General features: G+C 39.1%; 1 protein-coding gene across 11 annotated transcripts in view; it reads right to left on the reverse strand.

The window, feature by feature from the left end:
- The window catches only part of Prrc2c (proline rich coiled-coil 2C), a 67,505-nt gene that overhangs the window by 12,971 nt on the left and 41,473 nt on the right, over positions 1 to 13,061 (reverse strand). For 10 of the 11 annotated variants that reach the window (XM_032915315.1, XM_032915311.1, XM_032915314.1 and 7 more), the window contains exons 18-24: positions 11,052 to 11,206; positions 9,637 to 10,471; positions 8,390 to 8,475; positions 4,834 to 5,022; positions 4,466 to 4,717; positions 3,159 to 3,251; positions 228 to 329 (exon numbers count right to left, since the gene is read on the reverse strand). In XM_032915315.1, coding sequence (XP_032771206.1) covers positions 228 to 329; positions 3,159 to 3,251; positions 4,466 to 4,717; positions 4,834 to 5,022; positions 8,390 to 8,475; positions 9,637 to 10,471; positions 11,052 to 11,206 — 1,712 coding nt within the window. The remainder of the gene's footprint in view (positions 1 to 227; positions 330 to 3,158; positions 3,252 to 4,465; positions 4,718 to 4,833; positions 5,023 to 8,389; positions 8,476 to 9,636; positions 10,472 to 11,051; positions 11,207 to 13,061) is intronic. The other variant, XM_032915306.1, reaches the window with a different exon arrangement.

Consider the following 13,061-nt stretch of genomic DNA (forward strand, 5'->3'; position numbering starts at 1 on the left):
AGAGAGAGAGAGAGAGAGAGAGAGAGAGAGAGAGGAGGAGAGGAGAGAGAGAGAGAGAGAGAGAGAGAGGAGAGAGAGAGAGAGAGAGAGAGAGAGAGAGGAGAGGAGAAGAGAGAGAGAGAGAGAGAGAGAGAGAGAGGAGAGAGACAGACAGACAGATAGTTGCTGTGAACTTGTGTTTCTTGCATGCAATGATTCAGGAGCGCAGAGACCAATGCCGCACATACCTTGAAGGTGAGGCTGAAAGTAGTGGGAGGAACTGAGGTCAGACTGGAGCTCTGTTGCATGGCCTCCCTCTTAGGGAGGGGAAGGCTGTTGGGCAGGGGCACCTGAAAAGGCAGGCAACACATCACCATCTGAGTATGCTACAAAAGCCCCAGCAGTCCTAAAAGGAGCGCCCCTGATTACTTAGGTTACAATGTTTGCAGAGGCAGATAACTATGTTTAAGTTCTGGAGAGAAACACTATCCACTTGGATCTTAAAGAAATTCCCGGGGGTAAGCTGGTAATAATACTACTGATCCAAAAGCCATCCTCTGTGCACTGAAGCTCTAAGAAATACAACTTTCAGCATATACGGACCAAGTGCAGGTTCCTATCTTGGTATTTAACACAGCAGTGCAAACCTCTTCCCTAAACAGCCTCTTGTAACTAGATTCAAAAAGCAGAGTAAACTCTTGAGCAAGGTTTGGAATATACCCTTACCTCTTCACACCAAACCGTTCTTTCATGTAAAGACAGGGCTGTAGCAAACACTGTTAGAACTGTAGGGTGGCAGGCACCGTTCCTACCTCACAGTTCCTGGATATTGTAACCTTACTCTGTGCACTGCTCTATGTTTGCCTCTGATTCACTCAGTTCCTCAGGGAATATGGCTGGGATGCTTTCAGATTTTAAGATCACTTTGAGATACTTTGACTATATATTTAACAGAGATCTGTCAAACACATGCTACCTAACAAAGATTTTAAAGTAAATTCATGACATCAGCTAAACCTCTAATAAAAAAGGTCATCTGTATTTAACTATGTGGGACATTCAAAATACACAATAATTTTAATACTGGATAACAGAACTACCACACAAGTTAAGACATTTATTTTAAAGGTGGTTCAGAGTGCTTACATTTTTTTTTTCAAAGGACCTAGATTCTGTTTCTGGTGATACACCACAATACAGTTCAAGTGTTGTCCAACATGTTTTCTTTGGCTCTGGGGGGTTCATTCATGCAAGCTGTACACGTAAACTCCCTCAAGCTCATACATGTACACATATACATTTTTTAAAAGGAAGCCTATATGAAATTCCAACAGAAATAAACCTAAGATATGTACTTTTAAAAACAAAAGTTCTAGGGGTTGGGGATTTACCTCAGGGGTAGAGCGCTTGCCTAGGAAGCGCAAGGCCCTGGGTTCGGTCCCCAGCTCCGAAAAAAAAAAAAAAAAAAAAAAAAAAAAAAAAACAAAAAACCAACAATAAAAACAAAAGTTCTGCATTTTAAAATGGAAACTTCGAACAGATTAATGAAAAGATCTCTCAAAAAGCCTTAAAACTTTTGCTCATGGAAGACTTTATCATTACCACAGAATCACTACCACATTTGGTCTAAGGAAACAACACTGACGTCATCTATACTGAATTTACAATACCCCCTAACCTAAATTTTGTTTTTTCATTCACAGATGCCTTAGATAGACTGCTAATTAGCAGATATAGACTATTCACCTGTACCTTATACTACATGTCTTCTTCTCTGTCAGAGTGTACACAGTCATATGCTAATTGGCCTTAGGGGTACACGGAGACTATACTAAAGTGCTCATTGGCATATATATTTTTCAATGACAAAATGCTACAAGTTTAGAGAATGAAAAAAGTGGCATTTTATAAATTTTTTAAATGAGGAAAGATTGCACAATGAAAGCATATACTTTATTGTAACATTACAGACAAGCTAGCAGTGGAATCAGCGTTGAAACTCAACAAAGGCTCTTTCTTCTAAGTTTCCTGTTATATAGGAAACTCTTCTCATAAAGGTGGTGGTGGTGGTGGATTATTCCAGGCTTTGGTGCATGAAGCAGTCTTATAAATTCTAAACTCTCGACAAGCTAATCAGCTCTCAATATCAAGTACAGCGGACTCCTTTCCATCCCTTTTCCTTAGCTATATAAGTCTTTTAATTTGGCTATAATTTAGTTAACTGACCCCTAATGTAGCTCGCCTCTCTAAAATTCTACATACTTGATGCTAGATTTTTTAATACTGAAAATGATAAAGTCCTTTTGAAGAAATCGTTATAGCTATACAAGTATTTTTGGAAAGAACAATCATCATTCGAATATGACAGCTTTTGATTACATTACCTTAAATTCAAAAAGATGATCAGATGACCAAAATTTTCCCTATTTACTCTCAAAAGAGCCATTTATTTTGAAAAGCAAGAACCATATAAGAAACTTTTAAATGTCACAATTATGCTGTGCATGAGGCTACAGCAAGTTCCTTTTTAGACTAGTTTTTTCATCTATACTGAACTAGGCAAAATGATAAACTGTACTGACTTAAAACATCAGATTATAATCTGGTGGCTCTAGAAAACTAAGGCTTTATGTGTCACATCACCTTAATATCACCTAATATTAGGTAATTTAAGAAATTATAGAATATTTATGTATTCATACTACAGCTCAATTTCCACAAAAGCAGTGTTGGCAAGGTCAGGTCTATGTAGTTCAATTTGAAAATACTTTCTACTGCCTTTAAATATTTTTGTAAATGGCTCTATTGAATCATGAAAAGTCTTACTTTGAACAAAATTAAACTAATAAAACTATAGTATGTAAGGCTGAACCCAAAACTTTTTACCAAATTAGGTTAATAGGATGAGTGCTCATCAAAATCAAGTCCCAGCACAAGTCTTTGAAAGCTGACAACAGGGTTGTGGGGAGAGGAGGGGAAGGGAAAGGGAAGGGAAGAGAGGAGGAGGCCTAAACTCTGATTTTAAAAGTAGGTATATTTATACACTGCTCAAAATACAAACTTGCTATCAACTCATTTCTTGTTAAGAGTCAAATACTTTTCACAACAGTGTGCTTAAGATACAGTGGTGTATGAGTCAGGTTCCTATCCAGACCTGCTAAATTTGATCGATTACTTACATTATTAACCAAAGTATCCTCCATCTTTGCATTATTAGTAGCCACAGTGTTAGGCAGAGAAGAGGAAGGTGTAGTGTAGTCTGTTACAGACTCCTGTGGAGGAATAACAGAGAACAAAGCTGAATGTACAGGTCACTGTTTGAGTCTAACAGAAGTCAAGCTGTTTGGAACGGGGGGGGGAGCGGGGGTGGAATATGGACGGATGGACGGACGGACGGACACACACTACTATGCCCTAAAACTTCAACCCACCAAACTAATAGTTGCTGAAAGAGCGTGGACCCACTTTGAGGGGACAATATCTCAACTGCTGCTAGACTTTTATGCATATTTAAAATATATTTTCACAGCATGAGGTAGAAGGCTATCGACAGGATTGAATATTTCTGTGACTTAAGTCCCCAAAAGAGTACAAGCATCTGTTTCTAGTCACTTGACATATCTTGCCTTTCTAGGCACATCTAGTTACATACTGGGCCCGCAGAGAGGTGGATGCTTAAGTCTTACATAAAAAAACTATGGTATTTTCTCTACATCACTAATGGCATGCAACACAGTGAAATGTTCCGTCACTGGATGCTACTGTTTAATGAAGACAAACAAAAACCCAAAACAAACCACCTCCAATTTTTGAGGAATAATTTCTTTGATCCAGATTTGAATTCATGGATCCTGAACTCATGGATGTAAGGGAGCTGACTGCATTTTAAAAGATACATGTCTTTCATTCAATGTAGCAACCAAAACTAAGCCAATACTTTTAGTGTTCAACCTCAGAAACAGTGATTTGTTTCAAGTTTGTCTCACTTTAAAAATAGAATAATAGTAGAGGGCAAAATACAGGCATACCAGACAAGTAGACAACTTTGAAATGCTTACAATCTTAAGGGAAAGAATTCTGATCTTTTACAGTTTTCTATTTAGGCCATTCAGCAAAATACAGTTAAACGTCTGCAAAAATGTAACCTTTTGCAGAGACATTTACATCATATGATAGATAGAACGTCACAAAATAGGTTTGCTGTATGTCAGGTGGTGGTAATCCCAGCACTCTGGAGGCAGAGGCAGGTGGGTGTGAGTTAAGAGACCAGCCTGGTCTATAGCCAGCTGGGGCTACACAGAGAAACCCTGCCCCCCCCCCAAAAAAAACAAACCCAAAAACAAACAACAACAAACAGCCACCAAAAAGGGCTTGATACAACCACCATTATAATCAAATGTTCAGGATAAAAAGTACATCATTGATGCTCCTGTCACTCATTTTGGACCTTGGTTGTGCATCGAATACATGGTCAGTGCATGCCTACCTTTGCATCAGTGCCATATTCTGGCGAGGACACAGAGATCATCGCTCCGATCTCAGCAGACATTTCTGAGACGGCTTTGGTTTCTTTTGCTGTTCCAGGATCTGTGCTTCTGACCACAGCCGGGCTGGGTTTCTCTTGTCCTTCTGGTTCAACCTGTTGGGCATCTTTCACTTTTCTATTTTTTAATGATCGTTCCTTTCCAATGGGACCAGGTTTATGTTCTTTGTTTTCTACCAGACTCAAGTCTGGAAGCTAAAGTTAATGTTATGACAAAATATATCAAAATGAAAGATTTATTAAAAACGAAATTGAATTTTAGAGCAATATGTCCATTCCAGAATCACATCTACCTAAAGAATAGTACTCACCTTCTGAGCTTTAATGGGCCCTGCCCGAGGCTGTTTCTGACGCTGCTCTTTAGGTTCAGGAACTTTGTCAGTTGGTTTCTCTGAAAGCACAGGAACCACCTCATTTTCATTCCCGTTTGAGGCTGGAGCACCAAACTGAATTGTGTCAATTCCAATTTCAACACCACTCTCTTGACCATTTCTTGTTCCCTAATAAAATAATGTTTTAACACTTGGTATATCACAGTAAACAAAGTTCAGACGTGACTGAAAGTTGTATGCAGTACCACATATAAAAAGCACAAAAGAAGTGTGTTTAAAGCAATTCTACATATTAACTGAGACTTCAGCTTAAGTGTTCAAAAGTCCTAGTTTTGTGATGAGAAAAACTAAGAAAAGCTTCTAGCTGTGTCATCATTAAAACAACTTTAAGTTTAACCTATAAATGGCCAAAGATTCTAAGTCTACTCTGATAGTAACTTAGAAATAAAATCTCAACAAAGTACTGTGTGATTGGGAAGGTAATATACATACCCATGGAGGCAAATCACTGATTAAAAAGCTAATTTTCTGAACATATTCCTTGTGCTGGGCAATCTTATCTGGATTGTATTAGATTGGTAGGAGCTTTAAAGAAGAACTAGATGGAGAAAATGCTTGAGCAAAGCATACTGGGAAGGACTAAACACCAACAGAGCGCAATGCCAGAAATAATAGGAAACAGCAACTTATTTGTTAGATCAAAGCATATTTGGATTTTTTTTTGTTTGCTTGTTTTTTTGCTTTGCTAGGAACAAAACTAATTGTTTTGCTCCATGCATCTAGCTCCTACATACTGCCTTCCACCACTGTTCAGCAGCGGCAGTGCTCTGCCCTCACTGGCCTTTTATGCTGCGAACTTCTACAATAAATAGGTTCCCGATTTTTCTGAGAATCCCAAGGAATGACAGATACTCCAGGATGATCACTCATCTCCATGTGCACACACGTACACAAGGATTCTCACGGAAAAGGAAATGGAAAGCGATCAGAGAATTCCAGCCATTGTCTGAAACGCCAATTTTGTTAACTTAAAAAGCTGGAAATTGCAAAGAACATGAGGATGATGAACAAACTATGAAAGATAAATAAGATAACTAACAAAACACATGGTTTTAGAATACCTGCAGAATTTCTGTAGCCAAAAAAACAAAATTCCCATACTGTCCCCTTCAAATCAGCATGAACTGACTTTGCAAGAAATACACTCTATGATGAATCATAAAAAAAGCCAATCAATATCAAATTAAATAATACAATACATATCAAATAAAGGCTCTCAAATAGGAAGCACAGTGACTATTGAATTATTAGAGTTCCCCAGAGAACTTGTATACCAAAATAAATGGGGCCTACTCCAGACCTGCTATGTGAGAATACTGGGAAGTTAAGGTGACAGGAAGAGTTCTAGAAAGAGAAAACACCCACACTCTGACCTACAGTGTAACTGTGATCAAACTGCATAACAAGACACATTCTGAGAAATACATCACAAGGAAATTTTTTTGTTCTGCAAGTATCATAGCATACTAAGACTACTATGATGTCACCAGATGATAGCTTATGTGCACACCACGCTATTTGTGTCCTCCAAGTGACATTCCAACCAAAATTCTATGTAGTGAATGACTGCACCCTGAAGCTTTCTTTACTCTTCTATTTTCTCAATTTTATGCTAATGTGTTTCCATGTCAGTGTCAGCAATGGGCCCTATAGCATTAATTTTTCTGCCAATTCAGTACATGTACCACTTGCCCCAGCAGCAGTACTAGACACAATGATCCACCCTTCTTTTCTCCCAGATACTTCTTTTGTCAGCTGGTAACTGCATCTACCACTTTTCTCTGAGCTAACACTTAGCTTATAATTCATCTTACCTTGGTAATTTCATCCAATCCCATGAATGCTGATATGCAGATGACTTTGCAAGTAAAATCTTCAATCAGACTCTTTGATTTACACACTCTAATAGCCAACTACTAATTGACATTTCCATTTAAATTTTGGTGTTATTAGCATGTGGAGGAAGGAATGTGGACTCAAGAGTACCAGTGCCAATGGGTGCCAGAGACAGCAGATCCCTTAGGCAGCTTGATCCACCTGCTGTGAGTGCTGGAGCCAAACTTGGGTCCTGTGCAAGAGCAGTAAGCACTCTAACCCAGACAATAACATCTTATCCTCACACCTAATCACAATCCATTTGTATCTGCTCATTTTAAAATCCCCCCCTGGCCTGAGGACCGAACCCCAGGGCCTTACGCTTGGTAGGCAAGTGCTCTACACCACTGAGCTAAATCCTCAACCCTTGCTAATTTTAAACTAATTAAATTTTTTTTCTTTCTTCCTGTTCACACCAATAGTCAGTTTTGGGTTAATGGCTCACCTTCTCCTGACATCCCACATTCATCATTTGATCTACTGTAATCTTTACTCCCTTACCCACAAGACAAGGCAGTTCTTAACAGAACAGTTTATGTATGCATACCCAGGCACTCCTTTGCATCACACCTTGCAATGGTTCTCTATGCTTTCCAAAGCCCCTGTTGTTCTCTTAGGTCCCTCCAGCCACTTGGACTTTCCTGAACTACTCTGAATATATCAGACCTGTCTTTTTTTTTTTTTTTTTTGTGGAATTTTTTAGGTTTATTTACTTTATACATAGGACTTATAGGCAGGGCATTGTAGCTGTCTTTAGACACACCAGAAGAGGGCATCAGATCTCATTACAGATGGTTGTGAGCCATCATGTGGTTGCTGGGAATTGAACTCAGGACCTCTAAAGAGCAGTCAGTGCTCTCAACCACTGAGCCATCTCTCCAGCCCCATCAGACTTGTTTTTGCCTGATGGCTTTCATAACTACTATTCTATTAACTGGGAATTGACTTTTTCTCAGGTATTTAAATAACCTACTTTCTTTATTTTCTCCAAATCTTCAACCAAAACGGACACACAAGTAGGATCCCCTGGCCTTTAAACTATGTTGGTCACTTTAAGCTACCTCCACATACTTTGGAAAAATTCTTTGCTATCATCTTGATTAAACAAGTGTCTGCTGATTTCTCCCATGGGGTCTTTTGCTTCTCTTATCTGTGCCAGTTTTGTAAACTCAGAAAGGAGACTAGCTGGGATATCAAAAATATTCATAAATGTTCATTCACTTAATGAATAACCATTGACCAATATTGTGGATGGTTAGAACAGTAAGCTGTAAATTTTTTTATAATTACCCTATTAGATAGGAATATGAGGCAAGCCTGGAAAATAGTGACTGTATTATGTTCTCTACAAGGTCCTTTCTGGATTTTAGAATAAAATGTTTAACATTTAGCACCCTATAAATATGGAGGACTAGCAGCATTAGTATCATCTCGGTACTTGATATAAATGTACTAAAAAATCCAACCTATACCCAATAGAGCAGAAATTCTGGGCATGAATTTAATCTGTTTTAGTGGCCTCTAGGAATTAATTAGATACAGTGAAGTTTTGGAAATTATTAAAAAACTATGACATCTATTCCAGTACGTCTATTCTTACCTCTGATGATGTTGCTGATCCAAATGATGTTAAGGGCTTATTCCATGCACTGACTGAAGGTGGCTGTGGTGGACTAATAGGACCTACTAAAAAAGAAGCCAGAGGAAATGTGACCATTAAACTTCAGACGCTGAAGTCTAGTACATTCAACTCGTTATTACAACCGTGGTCACACAATAAAACAATTCTCTACATCACAGACTATTTTTGTTCCCCAAGACAGGGTTTCTTTGTGTAGTCCTAGCTGTCCTGGAACTTGCTCTGCAGATCTGCCTGTCTCTGCCTCTGAGTCCTGGAATTAAAAGGTGTATACCACCACTGCCTGACTTAAGAGAGTCTCAAATGGCCACCCTCCATGGCAGCCCAATTTAAAGGTTGTTTTACCCATCCCTATCATCATCTTTTAATCCACACAGCATGTTCTCCATTTACTTCACTATGCTGCCCTTCTCTCTAGGTGTGTTAACTGCTTCTCTTTCCCTATCCTTATAGACAAGTTTGAGAAAACCACACTTTTAACCTTAGTTCCCCCTTTTATGTTTATTTTCACCCATGCGTGCACCCTACTCAGACTTAACCTAGAGCTCACATTAGAAAACCAGAAAACACTTGTTCTCCTGAATGACTGTTTTAACAGTCGGATTTCCACTTCCATTCACTTCTCTGTAAGTGACGTAAATCAGTCTTTACGGCTGAGTATAATTCCATCGTGTTATATATACTAGATCATTATTAATTTATCTGTTAATGGGCATCTGGGCTGATTACTTATCCTGGTCATTGTCCATACTGTTAAAATCAATATACAAGTTTCTCTGCTGATCTAAATCCCTTTAGACAGACATCCAGGAAGGCAATAGGTAGATCCTATGGTAATTCTTTAAAAAAAAAAATAAATCTCCTTACTGATGTTCACAATGGCTGAGCTAATTTACCAGTTGTACATAAGTGTCTCTTCTCTTTTTTCCTCAACTGTCATTTGTTGGTTTTCCTGATAATACCTATTCTAATTGGGGTGATATAAAACCTCAATGTAAGAAAGTATCCTGTAACCCTATTTTATAGAAATAAAGGAAACTAAACTACTAAAAAAAGGAAGGAAGCTAAGGTTATTGCTTCCTATTAAGAGACAATAAACGACTGGGGGGGGGGCTAAGAGAACCTCAAATACTTAAATAAGATATATATAAGACAAATGTCAGTACTTCTATGTCCTTTTATTCCCCATACATCTGTTGCATACTTACATTTTTTAGAAATGTCATTGAGCACAGCTGGAGCAGTCACTTTGTTATCCCATAACTCAGCTGTTAGAGAGCTGTGTGACTGTGAAGTCTGCATGGATTTCCCAGTGGCTACATAATCTGTGCCATTAGATGTCTGAGCTGAAGGTAATCTAATCGAAGGTGGTGGCTGCTTTGAAGATGGTGTTGAAGGTGGAAGTGGACTCTGGACTGGTTTGTGGTTCTGTGTCTGCGTCTGTACCGTTGAGGCCGGGGTTGGGGCAGTGGATGCAGCTGAGGCTGGGGCAAGTGGAACTGAGGCTGTTGGGGCCGAGGCTGGGGCAGCTGGTGTTGAAATAGATGGCACGGCTGTAGCTGAGACCACTGGGGCTGGAGAAGAAACTGAAGCTGGTGCTAGGGCTGAAGCAAGGATAGGAATCGAAGCAGAGGCGAGAATAGGGATGGAGACTGTAGTTGAGGCTGAGGCCAGGATAGGAGTCGGAGCCGGGACTGACGGTTGGGATGAGGAAGAGGCTGTGACTGGAGATGAAGTGGATGCTGGAACAGGAGCTGAGGCTGAGGCTGGAACTGGAGCTGGGCATGAAGTCAGAACCGGAGCTGGGGCTGACACTGGAACTAGAGCTGTGGCTGATGCCAGAACAGGAACTGGCGCTGGGGTGGATGCAGGAACTGCAGGTGCCGGGGATGTTAAGGCTGGAGCTGAGGAAGAGACTGGAAGTGGTGCAGAGGGTGGGGCCTGAACTTGCTGAGTCCCGGTAGCTTGCTTTTTGGCAAACCTTGGAGGAAGCTTAGAAGTCTGACTTCTTCCTTTTTCACCTATATTTTTTTTGCTCCATACCTTAAAAAAACAGGTTTATTTTGTCACGCAAAGAAACAGTATACATATGTAATTTCTACTTACTATTGTTTCTAGAACTTACTACTAACTTCGCTATTTCAGTTTGGACACTCTCAGGGCACTAATGAGATTACAAACTGTAAGAAGTCAGGGCTCATGGCAAATATGGACGGATATAATTTTATACATGAGCCTACTCTTCCCCCCCAAAATGTAAAATAACCGACAAAATTTAAAGTAAATTTGACACCTTGACAACAACCAACCAACCAAACAAACAAAAAGTTACTTCTGAATCAGGATACTTGTGTTCATTCAATTTCCAGCATAATTTAAAACAAACTGAATTTTACCATAAACCAAATTAGTAAAAAAATAAGATATAGTGTTGAATTAAATCAACTATGGTCTGTTTTAAGGAAAAGAGCAAGCTATAGTAATTAACATCTCATTTTAAAATGACCCCAGTTCCCAGGTGTGAAGATAATCACTCGACTCTTCCTGAGTAGACAGTAACCCTGGGCATCTGCTACTAAGTTCCAGGCCTCACTGTACAAAGCTAGCGATCAAAAGCCCAAACCTGTACAACTTGCTCTTCCTTCTTTCGGCGTTCCTCATCCTGTAGCCGCTTTTGCTGTTTTTTAGATACAACTTCAGTAAAGCCATCATCATTCAAATTTGACTGGGGGTCTTCAACTACAGTTACTTCAGGATGGTCATCAATGATGACAACACCTGCAGGTGTGGAGACAGATTCCTTTTCATTTGAGAGCATCACTTATTTCCTACCCTGTAAGGGGGCCCAGAATGGACTAGCAAATTTTGAAGTGATTTTACCTTTCTGAAAAGTTTCATAGACAAGATTAAAAACAACCTAAAACAGCATGCTTTGAAAGATAAGACCATTCAGGTTTTTGAAACAGGGTCTCGAATAGTCTCAAACTTGTACAGCTGAGGCTGGCCTTGAGCTCCAGATCCTGCCTCGACCGGTCTGTCAAGTGTTGGGACTATACATATGTGGCACCATTTCCAGTAGAACTTTTCCCTTCCTTATAATTCAAAACAAATATAGGCACGTGAGCTCCACTCTCCACACACATTTGAAAATAAAAACAAACCAAAAGTATATTATGCCTTCTCAGCCTCAGAAATGTGTAATGCTCACCAAACAGTAGTACTTTGCTTCATATACATGTGATCAAAGTGGGAATTATTACTGTCATGTATTTTCAAATCATAATTTTGCCTAAAGTTACTATCCTGTAGACAGAATAGCAAATCGAAATCTGTTAAATAATGCTTGAAAGCCAGAAGAGATGTGACTTTTGGCTAGAGATATAAAATACTAAAGGAATTTGCAGAGAACCTACAATTCTATTTTCTTTATTAAGATTTTATTTACAGACCAAGGAAAAATGTAAAACAAACATTAAAACTAGCTTTTGTGGGTATCATAATATTTTAGACTGATGAAGTGAACTCACCACAGTTCTATCATTTACTGTTGTTTTGAGACAAAGTTTCATTTTGTAAGCCAGACTGACCTAGAACTTACTATGCAACCAATTCTCATGTTTCTCCACCTTAAAGGGGCTACCACACGTGACCAACACCAGAATCCTACATCCACTTCAGCTTTTCACATAACAGGGCCTGGGCTACTCCAGCTATGGGCCAAAAATATTAAGTGGAAAAATATACTGCTTAATTTTAAATTCCATGACATTAATTATCCAGTGAAAACATATGTCATCCTGCCTGAAGCATAGGTCATTTCTTTGTTCAGCTTATTGGTAACGGCTGTCCAGGAGCTACCTGACAGCTGTTTACCACATCAACTAGGGTATCACAATGCCTCCACTGAAGTAACTCTGCTGTGGTAACTAACAGCATACCTAGCCATGCCACCTCATCATTCATCCATCTCACATCAGCACAAAAAGGGGACAGAGAACACAAGGTATTTTGAGAGAAGAGGTAATATCCTTATAACTGCAGATATGGTCTGGCTATTTTATACACTAGAATGTTTAGTGGCAGGCCTGTCCCTCTATATTCACTAGTTATATCTCACCCCAGTTCTGACAAGTAAAAGTGACTGCCAAACGTCTCAGAGTGAAAAACCACTTATATTGAAAATCACTTTTCTAAATAATCCAGCTAAAAATTCCTAAACATGCAATTAAGATCAGTTATTTCTTCCTCATTTTCTCCCCATTGGAATCAAAAATTCTAGTTCTCAAAGCCGTATTCAATACGTTTGGTAGAGGACAACTTGCATTTGAACTTCCTACTGAGACACAGTCGAGAACCATTGGTCTAGAGATAATGTCTGAGAGCTGAGTTAAACAAACAAGGGTTTAATAAAAATAAACAACAAAATACCACATACAATTAGAAGCAAGACAACAACTACATCTCAAATTAGGAAAACTACCTCACCTAACCTTCCATTATTACCACCTCATTAAGAAACCCCAGTTTTAGTCACCGTTTAGCTTTGGTCTCATCTGAATAAATGACAAATATACTATTACAAGTAAAACCATCTAGCATGAGATAATTTGTACTAATTTCTGTACCTGACATT

Source organism: Rattus rattus, chromosome 10 (assembly GCF_011064425.1).
Source record: "Rattus rattus isolate New Zealand chromosome 10, Rrattus_CSIRO_v1, whole genome shotgun sequence".
NCBI lineage: Eukaryota > Metazoa > Chordata > Mammalia > Rodentia > Muridae > Rattus > Rattus rattus.